Source organism: Pyrus communis, chromosome 17 (genome assembly GCF_963583255.1).
Source record: "Pyrus communis chromosome 17, drPyrComm1.1, whole genome shotgun sequence".
NCBI lineage: Eukaryota > Viridiplantae > Streptophyta > Magnoliopsida > Rosales > Rosaceae > Pyrus > Pyrus communis.
This window is the reverse complement of record NC_084819.1, coordinates 3362032-3378652: the sequence shown is the minus strand read 5'-3', so window position 1 is coordinate 3378652 and position 16621 is coordinate 3362032. Positions and strand designations below refer to the sequence as shown.

Here is a 16621-nt window from a genome sequence, read left to right as displayed (position 1 = left end):
CAACCGAAGGGGCCCGTGTTTGCCTGTGTTCGTAGTTTGTCTCGTAAACTTGTGGTTGAATGAGGTTCCACTATTGACTCGTTTGGATGTACTTTTAAAATGATTGAAAATGCTTTTAGCGAATGTTCTTTTGTTCCAAAAGCACTTGAAGTACTTTCTGCAAGAAGCACCAGTTATGTGCTTTTTCCAGGAAGCACTTTAAATGCTTTTCCAGGATTTACTTGCATTTTTACCAAGGATTGGTTCCAAAAATATTTTCATTAAAAGCGTTTTCAGTCATTTTACATCCAAACAAGTTCTATAGTAGTTACTCTAGTTTCCACAAGAACCATCCTCTTGGCCAATTGGATTTGGGTTGTGTTTTCTTTGATGGTCATTCCTTGTGCCGATCTAGTTTTTGAAGATATTAAGTCATCTCCAATCGAAGGGACTATACATAGCCTCGTCTATAATTATAGCTCTGCAAACAACTATTTTTAAATGTATGTGTCAGGCCACATTCATATTTTTAAATCTAGTTGTTGAATTTGAATCAATGATTACAACTGAGAAGCTTGACCCCTACAATCTTCTAAGTCTTGATTGCCTCCATCAACCTTGATTTGGAAATAATACATGTCTAACTTTTGCTATGATCTTCTTCACATTTTCATGCTCAAGATTATAACTTTGAAAACTCTATTCCGCTTCATCACAAGCACTAACCATGTAAAACTTCTTTGAACTAAAAAAGGACTAAGAGGGGAGCTACATTTGGTCAGCCTAACTTCTCTTCGGCCAAATAATAGTCTAGTGGGCCCCATAGAATTATAGCCTAACCATTGGTTGGAGATGAGTTTTTGAACAAATCATACCCTTTTTTAGCTTTTGGACCTTTAGCTGTTTTGACCACACTGGTTTACGGAGTATCTCATTAGAAGAGGTCAATTGCATTTTGCACCTCTATGGGTTGTACCGGGTGACAGTTCGGCTTCTGTCAAGTTAATCGATATTAAGCGATGCACACAAAACAATTTGAAAGTTACAAATGACTGTGCCATTAACAATTCGATTCTTACTAAATCTAAAAGGCAAAAGTGTTCTGTAAAGAAATTGTATTCCCTGTCCATATAACGCACTAATCAAACCGAGTGCCTTATCACGCACCAGGCACCTAAACTAGACGTATTTTTCCCAATGTCAGATGCTACCAGTGTCCAGTAACTCATAAACGCGTTGAGACCATAGCATGTCACACTAAAGTGGCGCTTTCTCTAGGGGTGAAGACATTGCAACTTATGGTTAAGACATTGCAACTTAAACCAAAAGGAGGGGGAGAGAGGGCGGACCAAGTGGAAGAAGAATCATACATACAATTTTCACTTTGTCAATCTGTGTGTGTGTGAGAGAGAGAGAGAGAGAGAGAGAGAGAGAGAGAGAGAGAGAGAGAGAGAAAGAAAGAGGCAGATTCATACATACAATTTTCAAACCATTTGTCAGAGAGGGAGAGACGCGAGAGGAGAGGAAGGGGGGAAAGAGGAAGAATCGAACATAAAATTTACACTTTGTCAATGTCACAGAGAGAGGGCGAGAGAGAGAGAGAGAGAGAGAGGAGGTGAGAAGGAAAGAAGAATCATCATACATAAAATTTACACTTTGTCAATGTCACAGAGAGGGAGAGAGGAGAGGAAGAATCATACATAAAATTTACAGTCAATGTCACAGAGAGAGAGAGAGAGAGAGAGAGAGGAGGAGGAAGAAGGTGAACATACAAGAGTAGCACATCAAGGAATTGAGTGGAACATAAATGGCTATGGATTGAGAATACAAGAGATGACCTAATTAACCCGAATTACTAGAGATGCACACATAAGAAATCCCTCTTCTAAAAAGTTAAAAATTGAAAAAAGGTAAAACTTTCCCTTTTCCTATGCTTAAAATTTTTTGGCATCTCTAAGAAACGAAAGCTAACTCCAAGACGTAAAGAACCTAATAAATGATTTGATACAAACACCGGAGATAACCAAGACCATAAATGATCAAGAAGCAGGATACTCCAACACAATCGCAATTCGAAAACACCATTACAAACAAAAGCAACAGCAAATAACAGCTTCAGCTCCACAAATATTTCCCATTTATGAAGCCTCAACCCTGTTATGCTTTATAATCCTCATCCCTGTTATTTCTGAAACAATTAAGTTATCATATTGCCTGTAGCTGCGAGAAGGAGATTCGAATTATTGACCCACCGATGGAAGTAGCATGCTTGCACACAAGTGCTTCAGTGGCCTGCTCCTCGGTTTCAAACATAACCAAGGCCTGCTTCTTTCCATTCATCTCAAAGAGCTTTGTGCTGACAATGGTCCCAATTTCCTCTAGGTGGCTCACAATCTCCTCTTCAGTGACTTCCTGGGGAAGAGAAGACAAGTGGATCATCTTTGTTGGGGAGCAGCAATAGCGGTAGTTCTTTGCTGCATTACGGTTGAAGCGGTTGAGATTTGAGTTCACATATTCATGTGTGTCAGCACCTTGCGTTATATTTGGATGCTTTGAGAAGTTGACCTCCAATCGCTTCCCAAACAGTAGTGCACCCTGCATCACAGGTATGAATTTGCATTGGTACCAGAAGGACAACTTTTCTCACTATAAGAAATGTGTGAAGAGGAAAAGTGTATCGGAGAATAGATGTTAGAATGTGAAGAAGAAATGAGAAAAGAATATATAAAACTTTAACTGACGGGGAAAACGTCCATTTAACATTGTTTTTGGCTTTTGTTGTTTGTTTTTGTCGTGTGAATCATTGCAGGTAAATATTCTTCTCCCTACTATCATCCCTAGTGTCAAATGTCAGTATTCCCTCCTTTTCTTCTCTACCTTTAGTTACCAAAAAAAAAAAAAACCAATAACGAAAACTCTGCCAGACTACTCAAAACCAAAGTTGAGTGGCACCAAAGACTGCATTATTCAACTTCTACGCCAAGCTTTCAGTGACTTGGTAAATCATCAAGAACAGTTATGATATCATCGAGAATATATGGGTCGTGTACAACTATCCAAACATAATTATAATAATTGTAGTAATAATCAATAATGTTAAACCTACTTTCAGACCTGAAAACCAACAAACAGATGCCACGCATCTCTTGTCAAAGCTCTTTACAAGCCACATGACCAAAACAAAAGATCCCCAGACAGTTAAACTTGCATCACTCATCGAAAAATACTATAATTCCATAATGAGGTTGACCCCTAGGTATAAACACACTGTATCCTACAATAAATAAGAGAAGTTTAAACAACCACACCTTTAGAAAGTGTACTGCCAGTTCAGCCTGGAAGCCATCACCCATCTGGACAAGGGCATGGTCTGTCTTGTTCCGAAGAAGTTTAATTCTCACAATGTTTCCATAGATGGAAAACAGATTAAAAAGCTTGTCCTCATCTATTTTCTGAAATAAAAAGTGCCAACATGTCAAGAATAAAGAACATAAGAGAAAGAAGGAAGAGTAGTAGTAGCATGACTTACATCAGGATTCAGATTGGAGACAAGGACTGTACACCTGTCGTTGGTTCCACTTATACCAGGAGGCAAACCTCCACCGAAGGCTGCTGCAATTGCAGCCGCATTAGGCATCTAGATTTAAGGGGAAAAGTGGTTAGTTACTTATAGTTTGCATTATAGTATGAATATAAACAGAGATACAATTGGGAAATGAAATCGACACACCCCTTTCCTATTTCTGCATGCCCCTGTAAAATTCTGACCATTTATTTTCCTTTGATTTATTCAATCCAAAGGCCAGAAAAAGAGAGAACCGTGTAGGGGGAGAAAATGGGGTGTGAAAACATACATTTCCAACTTAAAAGGTGGGAACCATTTTAATTGGAATTAATGAGCCTCAAGATATTGGGAGGCTCCTTGCTTTAAACAGTCCTAGTGTTCCTCACTACTAGTTCAGAAACCATAAATATACAGAAACCTTGGTTACAATCCTCTTTATAAGGACCAAAGTAGGCCAAGGCGATCCAAAGATTTTTTTTCGTTTTTCAGAGGCTGGCCATGCAAAGATATCAGCAGACATCTTATCTTATACCCCCAAACAGTGTAATATCTCAAATGACACAACTTCCCCCCACTCACTACCAAAACAAACTGTAGGAGATCCCCAACAGCAGTAGGCACATTTCAAATGAAACAAGCATGAGCTGACACACAAGTACGGTGGAGTTCCAGAAACCATGCGGTCAATTTCACAAAGAATCAAAAAACAAGGAAAAAGTCATCCACTAGACATCCTAAATATTTTCCACAAAATTGCAGGTAATATCCTCAGCTCCGGGTTATCTCATACACATCCAAGACAGTCTGAACAATACCCACCTGCGGAAATCCAACTGAAACACGAAAATGAACATAGATATTAATAAATTATTGTAGATCACAAGATTGCTGCAATAAAAAAAAAACCGGAGAAATAAAGCACCTGCCCTGGCTCCAGTACCTTGAAGGCCATACATGCCTCCTGCATCACCATATCCAGACTGTAGCACAAAGTGAACAGAAATATAAGACAAAGGGTTAGGTAACTAGAGAGGATATAACACATGAATTTGAAATAAACAACAAAATGCAGTGGAACACACTTGTGGAGATCTTCCTTTCTGTTCTGAAGGCAAATTGGGATTTGTGAAATCCCTAGGCAAGGGATGAAAGAAAAAAAAAATGATTCAGCACTAACAGCAGGAAAACGTCAAAAAGATAAAGAAGATAAAACTAAGTCCATCAGATTCCAACAAACCTTGAACGCTCATTATTGTAGTTCACTTGTAATTCATCAAGGCTGGATTATGATGAGAATAATGAACAAATTAACATTATCAGTAGACAATGAGAAAGAAATATGACCAATCCAAGCATATGAATGGAATCCACAAATGATAAAAGGTTTGAAACCTACTTTGAGAACTGAATGTCTAGTTGACAACAACCATCATAAATATTACGTCCCTGTAAAGAGGAGATGTGTTAACCAACGCTCAACAATTAACAGAACTAGGATGCAGACGTCAAACAAAGTCTCCGTCCAAGCTGCAAAGCAATATGGATGTTTGAAGAATACCTGCAGGGCTGTTCTAGCTGCAACAGCACTCTGGCGGGATTGATACTGAATTAGGGCCTGAAAACCTACATGGTTGCACAAACAGGATGGAAAATACATTACAACAAATAAAGCATCCATGCACTGTTTGTCAGTAAGTCCTTTTTTTTCAATTAAAAGGCATAAGGTTTGCAAACAGAATCATTCTACAAAATGAAAATATAAAAATAAGTTTTTTTATAGCTACTGAAACACTGATAATTAATTAAAGCGAATATGATCACTCTTATAGAAACAAGCACATATGCATCCAGCTTCGGATCAAGAGTCAACTTGAGAGTTGTAGTCTAAAATAAAAGAGGCATAGACTGAGATACAAAGAGGGAGAAAACTTGTAGAAGCTGACCAGCTGACTTCTGAAAAGTGACGATCTTCTCAACAAAACCATGAGGAACAAACACTTGATGCAGGACTTCCACTGTAATAGGATATAGCATGTGATGAACTGTAACTAACAGAATTCGGTTTGGCTGTGCATCCAGATAGTGTCCGACAGCAGAACAGCATAGAGACAGAGGAGAGAGGAGAATAAATAGAGAAGTACAGATAGAGAAAGAGACATGTAAAGTGATAATAAAATTAATACCCAACTATAAAAGGATGGAAAGCATGTAAAATATGAAAAGAAATATGAAAGGATCTAAGATACGAATATAGGTGCCCGTGAAGAAATTTGGAACAGGCTTGATTTGTGTAATCTATACTATTTATGTTCATTGTTGAATCCTGAACCCTGTCAACAAGTATTGGGAGATCTTCTAAAAATTTGAATAGTATTCATCCAATCAAACTGGACTATCAGAGATTGATTATAATCTCAAACTATGGTAACAGAAAAATATATTTAAAAGGTTGACAATACTCTATTAGAAGGCCTTGTTAAGACATATTAAAGAGGGAGGAACGAAAAAGAAACTCCTTTTATTCAGGCTACCACGCAATCGATCCAATAACCTATCTGCATTTGATCTGGCTCTTCTAAGACAAGTACGCAGATGAGGCATTGGGCATTACATCACAAAAGACAAAAGATGTTAAGCTTCAGGAATATGCTAATCCTATCACTTATTATGTAATTTATACTGAATGTCCCTTGACCACATTTAAAAATCGATTTGACATGAAATGCTTTATACTTTGTTTATAACACAGAAGTGACCTCCAGAAAAAGAACAAAATGCAACTGATGGGCCTTCTTTTGGTACTTCGTTTGTAAAAAATAAAAGAAACACAGAAGGGGTGCTACTACTCGTTGCAAAGGGACTTCTTTTGGTACGAATTGCAAAGCCTTTATGACATCTGCATTCTGCCATAGGATCCTAAAGAGCAAATTTTGGTAGCACATGACCTGCACATGTTTTGTTTTTCTTCAAAAAGTCACTGGTAACTTACCCATCAATTTATGATAAACCATTAGAGGCCAAGCAGAACTATGCTTCCCCAACTCACTCATAATAAACTAATAAATGCTCTCTTTAAAAAAGGTTAAAAACATAACGTTTACATACATGAGAATATATAACATGTCAGGTGAAGAAAACAATGTGTGAGGCGGGAAATATGACCTTATAACATACATAATTACATAAGTTCTCTGAATAATAGATTTTTAAACATGATACATTTTACTGTTGCCTAGGTAAATATAACACTAATCATTTGCACCCGTAGAACTAAAATTATAGTGAAAGTACAATATTATAAAGAAATTGTGGAAATTATATGGATATTTATATGGTTTATGGCTTTAATACATAAGAAAGTTAAAACTAGTGCGGTCTATGGCCTTAATACGTCATAAAAAACTATATGGACCTTTTTCTTTTGAACCAATATAAAGGGGTTTTTTTTATTTATTTATAAAGCATAGACGTCCACTTCCCCATGTGACATTTCAACCTCCATCGGAAAAATATCAGACCAATATGTCTACATCTTCACCACATGCCACTTCAGCTCTACTAACGACACAGTAAAAAGTACTAACATACCAGAAGGTGATTCATTCTAATGTTTATTACTGGATAACACTTTTTATAGAAGTATCTGGCCTACAAGGTACCAACCTCATCTCCTCGTCCTTGAGCATTCTGGTACATTGTTGTCAGTTCTTGATGTGAGGAGAATTGGACATATACATTCCTTCCCCTAGTATCATAGAAAGTATAAACTGAGATTAAAATGTAACAAATTGTTACTTAAATTACTATGCAAATCACAATATATAGAGCGTGCTCAATAGAGGTTTCAAAATTATTTTTTTTTTGGGGGGGGGGGGGGGGGGTGGTGGGTGGGTGGGGCACCATCTTTTTACCTTATGGCAGGCTGAACATTTGCATAGAACTGCAGTGCACTGACTGCAGCAGCAGTATCTTGCATTTGGATAAGAGCCTGCACATGACACATGAAATAGACAACATAAACCCTCTATCTCTAGGGTTCTACCATATTGTAATGAGAATTTAAAAAACCTGATTTTTTGCACGAAGCATCACAAGCTTAGTTATGACTCCAAATGGCTGAAATAGCTGAAGCAAATCATTCTAGTAGAACAACATAAGATTCATCAGAAATAGTTAAAAGAAATAAAAGCATAATAAGCTCAAGATGATTCTACCACGTTATACTTATATGTAACAAATTAAAGAATTAAACTCCTTTAAAGAGAAAGGCACTTCCCTCCAAAATCAGCACTAATTCTCATTATTCATCGTATCAAACCATTCTCTTCACATTTAGATTTGCAGTTTCCTCAATTCCATTTAAAAATCTCCTCCTTACTTATAAAACATTCACACTTAATGCATTGCTTCAGTTCCGATACCATGGTACACCTTTTCTTCTCAAACTTATGCAAGGTAAACATACTATAAACTTACAGCCAATTGACTCACACAACGCTGAAAAATGTATAAACAAAAGATTATCCTCAATTCCTGAAATTTTCTTACCTTTTCCATAAAGTGTATTAATCTCATTTCCTTTAGATATAGTGAAAGTCAATTAAGCATAATTTTCTTCTTGATTGTCCAAGAAGCACTAAACTCATCAGTATAAGACTCTATGCTTCTAGTTTTAGGAGACCATGAATTCAACCCAATTAAAGTACATTGTCAATCATACAATTTTTTGGAAAGCCATAAAAACATATCTAAAATTTTAAATCCGCTGAATCTCGGCATTTGCAGAGACACAGTGAAGGGCAGAAGCATACTTCAGAAATTTCATGCCCCACGTTTCGAACATGAATGACTTTAGAAGGTTCTGTCATCGTGGAAAACCCTGCAACAACCCAACCACACATTAGCCTTTTCAGGCACAACCCAATTTCAAACAACACCAAATACACCATAGCTGTGTAATAGCAATGCAAATTCTTAAGTTCAGTGACAACCCCAAATTAACCAGATAAAAATGGCTTCAAACAACAATAATTCCCTTCAAAATACAAAAAATTAATGAGCTTTTCTTCAAAAAATTAATTAGAATACCAAATTAAGCTTCTTTTTTTTTTTTTTTTCAGAGGGCAAAACAGTAAACGAAAAGGGTAAACTGAGCTGACAAAATTGATAAGAACTCAAAGCCTAAAGACCTGTTTGGTTGCCGAGAAAGCAACGGAAGGAAAATAATAGCTGAAGAATCAAACACGTCCAGTGACGTATTAGATCCCAGTTACCGGATTAAGATTTTCCCTGCCTATTTCTCTACAACCAAACGCACCTTCATATGCTTAAAACGACATCGACAATGAAAGGTAAGACGGAGGAAAGGGACTTGCCTGAGAGAGAGAGAGAGAGAGATCGAAGGACGTCGGAAGTGAAGAGGGAAACTCAGTCAGGGCCGCAAAGAGAGAGAGGGAGAGATCGAGTGCTTGACATGTAATTGCAAGATATGATTTAGATTGGAATGCGCACATTCAAAGTACAACAAACCCCCACACCCATTTGCCCTAACCTAAACTTGGATTTCTAACACGTGCGAGGCCAAGGTCAGTCCTTGGACCCCACTAAAACCATAAAAAAAATGCAAGGTCTAATCGGGCAAATGATCCTCATTGTCGCAAAGTAATCGAAAAATAGTTCATATAGTAAAAAAATTCAGATTTAAACTCCTATGTTGAAGTTTGTTATGATTTATGTTAAAAATCAAAGCTTCTGTCATTTCTCCATTAATTGTCCACAAGTGAGCCTTGCATATTAGCCTCTCACTTGAGGCTATTATTAGAGAAATGACAGAAACTTTAATTTTGGGCATAAATTTTAACAAATTTCACTACAAGAGTTTAAGTTTAAATTTTTTTACCACAAGAACTATTTTCCGAATACCATGTAACCACGAGGATCATTTATTCAATTAATAAGCCTAATTTGCATTATAGTTAATTAATAAAAAAACGTTTGGTAAAATTAAATATTTCACTTATTATAGAAATAATGGCCTTTGGACAATAACTTGTAAAAAGATGTTTGTAGGTTACTTTTAAAAACTGCTTCCATAAAAAGTAGAGTTGAGCGTATGATGAATATTTTAAATTCTTGTAATACCATCATTGGTTTAACAATGACATTATTTATTCTTTTATACACATTTTATCTCTATGGTAACAAAGTGATTGTCACCACATTTCACTACAACCACTAATCTTACACCACTACCTCCATTTTCACCACCATTGCCACGAACACAACAATCACAAACACCACCACTACCACTACAACCGCAACACCACCGCATTGTTGTCACCACAACCACAATCGCTACCATTGCCACCACCGTCGTTGCTTCCCTACCACCATTGTTGTTATCTCTGCACCACAACCATCACACCCAACTATTGGCACCACCATCACAGCCTTACCATTGTCGTTGCCATCACCAATGTTGTGCTCACCGCTATAGCTGCTACCACCTATAACTGCAATCACCAACCTTACACAACCGTGGGGATCACCACTTTCGCTTACACCCCCAAACACCACACCCTACCAGTGTCACTACGACTCTGCCCCCACCATTGTCGATGTCAAAACCATCATTGTCTTTGCCACCGCTTATTGTCACCACCACCATCACTACATGTCCATTTTTTTTATCATATACAAACTTATATATATTTACCAAACGTTTTTACATTGTTTTTCATACTCACGTCACTTTTAAAAATATAGTTTATCAAATGCTCAATTGCTTATTTTGCAACTGATTATTCTTAAAGCAAAATGGGGTTTTTTTTTTTAATTTTTAAAAGGCACATCAATCCAAACTGCCCTACAACGGCTTAGTAGTATACCTCTTCATTAATAAATAGTTAGGTTCGTATTTCGCAAATGGTGATTTTGAAATCAATTTATTCCGCCACCCACCTGTGTAAATATATATTTTCTAAATAAATAAATAAAATGTAAATTAGTTGAATCAAGCTCAAGTTCAGCTTCAATGCCATATTTGCGTTGGCTCAAGCTAAGTTAATGAATAAGAACAACTAATCGCCGGTAGACCCTTCCCTTGTCCTGTATGGGGCAATTCCTCTTAAGTCTCTTACTCGTCATGTTTCTCTTATCTTCCAAGTCTCTTCCCGGCAGTGTTTCCCTTCCCTTGTCCTGTATGGGGCAATTCCTCTTAAGTCTCTTACTCGTCATGTTTCTCTTATCTTCCAAGTCTCTTCCCGGCAGTGTTTCTCTAATCTTCTAACCATCTTCGCCTTCGGGTTGTTATCGCGCTCTCGCTCTATCGAAGTGAACCTTTGGTAAAGACCGTGGCTACTGCTGTTTGAGCCACAAATTCATTCCAAACGGTTAGCACCAAGTGGCACACAACCCCGAACGGATGGGATCAAGCGGCCCACAATTTTGACAATATGGTCCAACCTTTCTTTATGAAAATGGTAAGATCACATAATTTGTCCAAGAAATCAAGCCGAGCACAAGACTTCGAACTAAAAAGTATACCAGGACCTTATATGCAATCACCAGTCACCATTTTTTTTTTTTCAAAAGGAAACAACCGAAGGCAAGAAACGATTATCCACACCTTCTGGATCCGAAGAGGATATGAAGAATTTCACCCTACTCAACCATAATCAAACAAACTCACTAACTCGGAACATCAAACCTGAAACCTCCCACATTTTTTTTGTTTATTGAGAAACCAGTCAGTGCCCTTACCAATGAACCACTAGCTGTGGTTCACCGGTCAAATTTTTTTTTGAAATTCAAAAAGAAACAACTGATGGCAAGAAACGATTATCCAGATCTTCCAAACTTAGGAAAGACTGAGAAATTTCACCCTACTCGACCAGTCAAACAAACTCGTCATCTCAGAGCATCAAACCTGAAACCCCCACATTTTTTTGTTTATCAAGAAACCAGAGTCAGCGCTCTTACCGGTGGACCACTTGTGGTTCACCAGTCACTGTTTATCAATCAAATAACTTTTTCCTAACCTCTAGTTTTCTCCCCTTATCCCCCATGATTTTAGCCGTCAAATGAGCAGTCATTAAAAACAGGTTCAAAAGTTGTAATTCTAAAATAACCATCAAATATTCAAGTACCTCGAAGAAAACAAAACTTAATCCGCACCGTTCAACATCCTCGGCAATTCAAACCAAAACAAACCATGAAAAACAGAATTGTTGCAACTAAAAACTCGACTACTACTTCGATAGCTATTAACTCTTGGGGAGTTCTCATCCTTATGCCTTGAGACGTCCGTAGTACTTCTGTTTCTCCTGTGTTGTCTGGAAGCGACCATGGCCAAACTTTGAGGAGGTATCGATGAACTTGAGCTTGATATCCTCGAGAGCAAGACGAGAGGTCTGCTTGAGAAGGGACTGGCGAAGAGTGACGACCCTCTTCTTAGGTCCAACACAGCATCCCTTGATCAGAATGTAGTCATCCTTCACCACACCATAGTGAGGAAAGCCACCAATGGGAGTGATGTCTTTCTCGGTCCTGAAACATCATCGATATCAGCATATTTTCTAAACAAACACAAAACTAAAATCTAAACCAAGAATCCAACAAAAACTAAAGAGGAACCAACAGGACACATGCAGAGTACTAAAATCATGCAAGTTTATTAAGTTTACTAACCTGTCGAACTCAGTGACAGCAGTGTGTGACTCCTGCCCAGCCTTTCCGAGCTTATAAATCTTCTTGTTCATCTCAGTACGGTGGTGGTATCCATTCTGACCAGCCCTGGCAACTGTAAATGAGACTCTAGCAGGATGCCAGGCCCCAATACAAGCCACCTTCCTCAGACCCCTATGAGTCTTGCGAGGAAGCCGGGTAACACCCCAACGAGTAACAACACCTTCATAACCTTTACCCTTTGTGACACCGATGATGTCAATCATTTCATCCTTCTGGAAAACAGCATCAATAGGGATCTGCTTCTCAAAGAAGCTTTTGGCAAATTCAACTTTCTGGGCAATGGTCCCTCCATTCACCTGGATCTCCATAAGATGTGCTTTCTTTTGTTTCAATCCCTTCATCTTCCTAATCTGCAGATGTAAAAAATACAAGCACAAATACATCACTTTTTTTTGGACAAAGGCACAAACACATCACTGAAGGACCATAAAAAGTACATAACAGTAAGATATAGCAATTACTACGAGAAACAACTTAAATAAATAAATAAAATTTACTTAACAAGCACATGCAACATCAATCACGAGTTCCATAGAACATAACATTACTTGTTTCAATGCAATGTTGCAGCTATTATAAAAACTGTATTTGGAATAATATCTAAAAACGAAGCAAAAAAAAAGACATGACAAACATTAGCCTCCAAACAATTTATTCGATCTAGCTGAACAAATAAAACCATCATAAATCAGAACTACGTTTTTGAAAGATGAATTTATAGGGTAAACTGGCTGAAGGTTCTACGAAGCAAATATCAAATATCATGACAAAAAATACCCAGGCTAAACAAGAACAGCATCAATTCGACAAACAAAGTCCAATCAATACCTGAGTGTGAGCCAACACCCGGATGACAGTAGCATACTTGATAAGTTTCTCAAACTGGGATTCAATACTCTTCTTTCCCTCCTCACTTTCATAGTTCTTCGAGTATTTTGAGAAAGCCTTCTTCTTGGACTTGCACCAGTTCTTGTAGAACCTCCTCTTCACCTCCTCACTCAGATGCTGGGCCCACACTGTGTTCAGAGAACGAAGGCCACGTGGTGTCTTCACGTAACCAACAACTCCAACAACCACCATGGGAGGAGCCTCAATGATAGTAACAGCCTCGCACGTCTCCTTCTTGTGAAGCTCTAAAGAGATTAAAAGTTTGTTATAAAAAAAAATAAAAAAAAAACTGACATTGATACTTCAAACACTCACATTTTCTGCATGCTAAGTGAACCACTTGAACGCACACGTCAGAAGAAAAAAAAGGCACAAATTCGTGTTGAACTTATTTAAGCATTGTATTTTGTGGCTGTAAATATGAAACAGACACATGTTTCCAACCTAAGTATCCACCATCTCTTATTAACCTTCTCGATCAAGCACAAAAGAAATCATAGAGTTAAGGAACTATATTATATATCGGTAACCCATCAACAAAATATATGACCTAAAGAGATGTTAGTTAGAGCGTCGCATACTTGATCCAGGCTTCTCGACATCTCTGACAATGTGAGTCATCCCGGCCTTGTAACCGAGGAAAGCAGTCAGCTTGCAGGGTTTGGATGGATCATCCTTGGGGAATGCCTTCACTGCATGTCCACAAAATTGACAGAAGAGTGAGTGATACATAAATACAAATAAACACGAACATATTACACTGATACAGACATTCAAACTAAACACTAACTATCAAAACACAAACTTTTAAAATCTTTACAAACTCTATCAAAACACAGAAGTTTAAAATCTTTACAAATTGTTTTACAAAAAGGAACAGCGTAAACATTCAGCTTAAATATAGAAATATCATATTCAATACAATACTTGTTAACAAACAAACCATTGGCAAGCAGATGATAAAATATTGTACAAATCTCATCGATGTAAACTGGAAACCAAATAAAGGAGCTATATATACCTTTGCCTCTGTGACGAGCGGCACGCTTCCTTGGAAGAAATCCAAGGGATCCATGTCTGGGGTGCTCAAACTTCCTGTGAGACATCTTCCTCCTCTTCCTTTAAACCAAAAAAGGCAACAGAAATCAATACAAATAAAACCCACATGTCCATACAGGTTAATGAAAAATCTTACAGGATCTAACACCAAATTTTAATAGCGACACAACGATCTATACATATAAAATATAATTGAACAATAATAGCATTCAGAAACCAAACAATCTCAGTACATTCCAATCATTTCCGAAACCAATATATATTATACAAAAATGAATCAAACTCAACTACAAAACGAGATTAAAACCCTAAAACATGATCGAATCCAAATGACTTTCATGGAAAATACGCAAACACAAGAAAATCCCATTTGACCAGAAGACAAGCAACGGAGAGTGAGAGAGACACTCATACAGAATGAAGAGAGATACAGACACAGAGAGGAGCAAAGAGAGACGGACAGAGAGAAAGGTAGAGGGAGAAGGAACCTGAGCTTCTAGCTAGCTGCGGCGAAATGCACCCACTCGGTATGAAGAATAAACCCTAGTAGCTCTGTGGGGTTTAAATAATAACCCGATTTACAGAAAATGCCCTACATTTTACTTAAATTACGCAAAAGCCCAGTTTTTCTTTTTTCAGGTACATTTGTGGGCCCAAAGCCCAACCCGAGCTACAACATAACGGGCCTTTTTTTGGATGAACACTTTGCCATTTCCCCAATCTCCGGGTTTTTTTTTTTTTTAAGAAAAACTAATGATAATGGTTTGAAGACTTTGAGTTTTAACGATAAAGAAAAAATGGTAAATATCAGTTTACTATCCTCATATTTCGTGGTTTTTAATATTTAGTACATCAAATTTTTTTCGTCCCAGAATCATACCTAAAGTGTAAATTTTGGAACAGTCTCATACATCCGTTAATCAAACTGTTAAGTCTCCCGTTAAGTGATGATGTGGCACCCATGTGGACAATGACTGGGCACCACATGTCATTAAAGGGTCTACGTGGATTTTTTTTTTCTTTCTTTCTTTCTTTTCTTCAGAGGGGTTCATGTGGAATTTTTCTTCTTCTTCTTCTTCTTCTTCTCCTTCTTCCTCATTTCTTCTCTTTAGAGGAGGGGTTCACCTTCACCCCTCCCTACCCCTTCCCTTCTTCTCTCTCCCTTCTCTTCCCTGCACCCATCCTCCCCGCACACCCACCCATTCCCCTCCTCTGCACTCACCCTCCCGCACACTTCTTCCAAGGAGATGATGTCAGTGGTAGATTCAATAACTGGGATGAGCTCAAAACTGATGAGAAAGAATAACAGAAGCAGATAAAAGGAGAAATTGGAAATAGGGTTTGAGAGAAAACCCATTTGCTCTTTTCAATTTTTGGATCAAATCATGTCAATTCTTGGAGTTCCTGAGATGGGTTTTTGAAAACTTTGAGAAACACCCAGCTGGGTAGAGTAAAGATTGAAGCTTTTTTGCTTGAAACTGATTTTTCTGCAAAAAAAAAAAAAAAATATTGGTTTTATTTTTGTGGGAAGTATTTGGGTTTCTGGGTTTTGCTTCTCCGACACAGACGACTCAAATTCCTAAACCCTATCCCGAATGCTCATGCCAAATTCCGACCCAACATCCGTCCTTCTCCCTCCCGCAGTAGCCAAATCATTCCCTTCATTCACCAACTCCAAGAGATTTCCCACCGATTTAGGAACATTTCCGAAAAAATAATTGTAACCCAGATCAAGAACCTTTGGCTTCTTCAACTTTGAGAAACTCAGGGGGATTTCGTAGAAGAAGTCACATACGACGCCGTGAGGGCCAGAGAGGCATAGGTCGTCGGGGAAAAGGGAGCGCCAGGGGATGTCGGGGTTGACGGAGCCCATACCTGTGTAAATGGTGTCTTGCTTGGCGGGGGTGAGGAGGGGTTGGGGTTGTGAAATGATGGCTATGGACATGAAGGTTGTGAGGAGGAGGAGGAGGGTTGTGAGTGCAGAGGAGAGAATCGAGGGAGAAGGAATGAGGGGGTTGGGAGGGGTGAAGGTGAACGCCCAGATTTTTTTTTTTTTAATTTTAAATTTAAATTTTTTAATTTTTTAATATTCATGTGAACCCTTTAATGACAAGTGGTGCCTAATCATTGTCCACATGAGCGCCACATCATCACTTAACGAGAGACTTAATAGTTTGACTAACGGATGTATGAGAGTGTCCCAAAATTTACACTTTAGGTATGACATTGGGACGAAAAAAACTTGATGTACTAAATGTTGAAAACCACCAAACATGAGGGTAGTAAACTGATATTTACCCAAGAAAAAATAAAGGTTAAAGTGAATAATACCAGTATTGACTTTTTAGTGTAAAAATGTGGTTTTTCGTTAAAATTTCCTTT

The 16621-nt window shown here is 37.9% G+C and overlaps 2 protein-coding genes across 3 annotated transcripts; both read right to left on the bottom strand.

The window, feature by feature from the left end:
* Window positions 1-1759: 1759 nt before the first annotated feature.
* Window positions 1760-8429, bottom strand: LOC137722405 (polypyrimidine tract-binding protein homolog 3). 2 transcript variants are annotated; one of them, XM_068461394.1, is made up of 14 exons: window positions 8356-8429; window positions 7613-7684; window positions 7456-7532; window positions 7208-7289; window positions 5488-5611; window positions 5103-5167; window positions 4941-4990; window positions 4782-4823; window positions 4627-4678; window positions 4467-4524; window positions 4364-4377; window positions 3509-3616; window positions 3288-3431; window positions 1760-2574 (listed from the first exon to the last, which is right to left on the bottom strand). In XM_068461394.1, the coding sequence occupies exons 1-14, from the start codon at window positions 8410-8412 to the stop codon at window positions 2185-2187; spliced, it is 1335 nt and encodes a 444-aa protein (XP_068317495.1). In that variant the 5' UTR covers window positions 8413-8429; the 3' UTR covers window positions 1760-2184. The 2 variants fall into 2 exon arrangements, with proteins under 2 accessions (XP_068317495.1, XP_068317496.1); XM_068461395.1 differs by having other exon boundaries at window positions 4485-4524.
* Window positions 8430-11636: 3207 nt separating this feature from the next.
* LOC137722739 (large ribosomal subunit protein uL3) lies at window positions 11637-14785 on the bottom strand. The gene is made up of 6 exons (XM_068461815.1): window positions 14728-14785; window positions 14202-14299; window positions 13762-13872; window positions 13121-13425; window positions 12233-12642; window positions 11637-12091 (listed from the first exon to the last, which is right to left on the bottom strand). Exons 2-6 carry the CDS (start codon window positions 14284-14286, stop codon window positions 11833-11835), a joined length of 1170 nt encoding a protein of 389 aa, XP_068317916.1. The 5' UTR covers window positions 14287-14299; window positions 14728-14785; the 3' UTR covers window positions 11637-11832.
* Between the last annotated feature and the right edge of the window lie 1836 nt (window positions 14786-16621).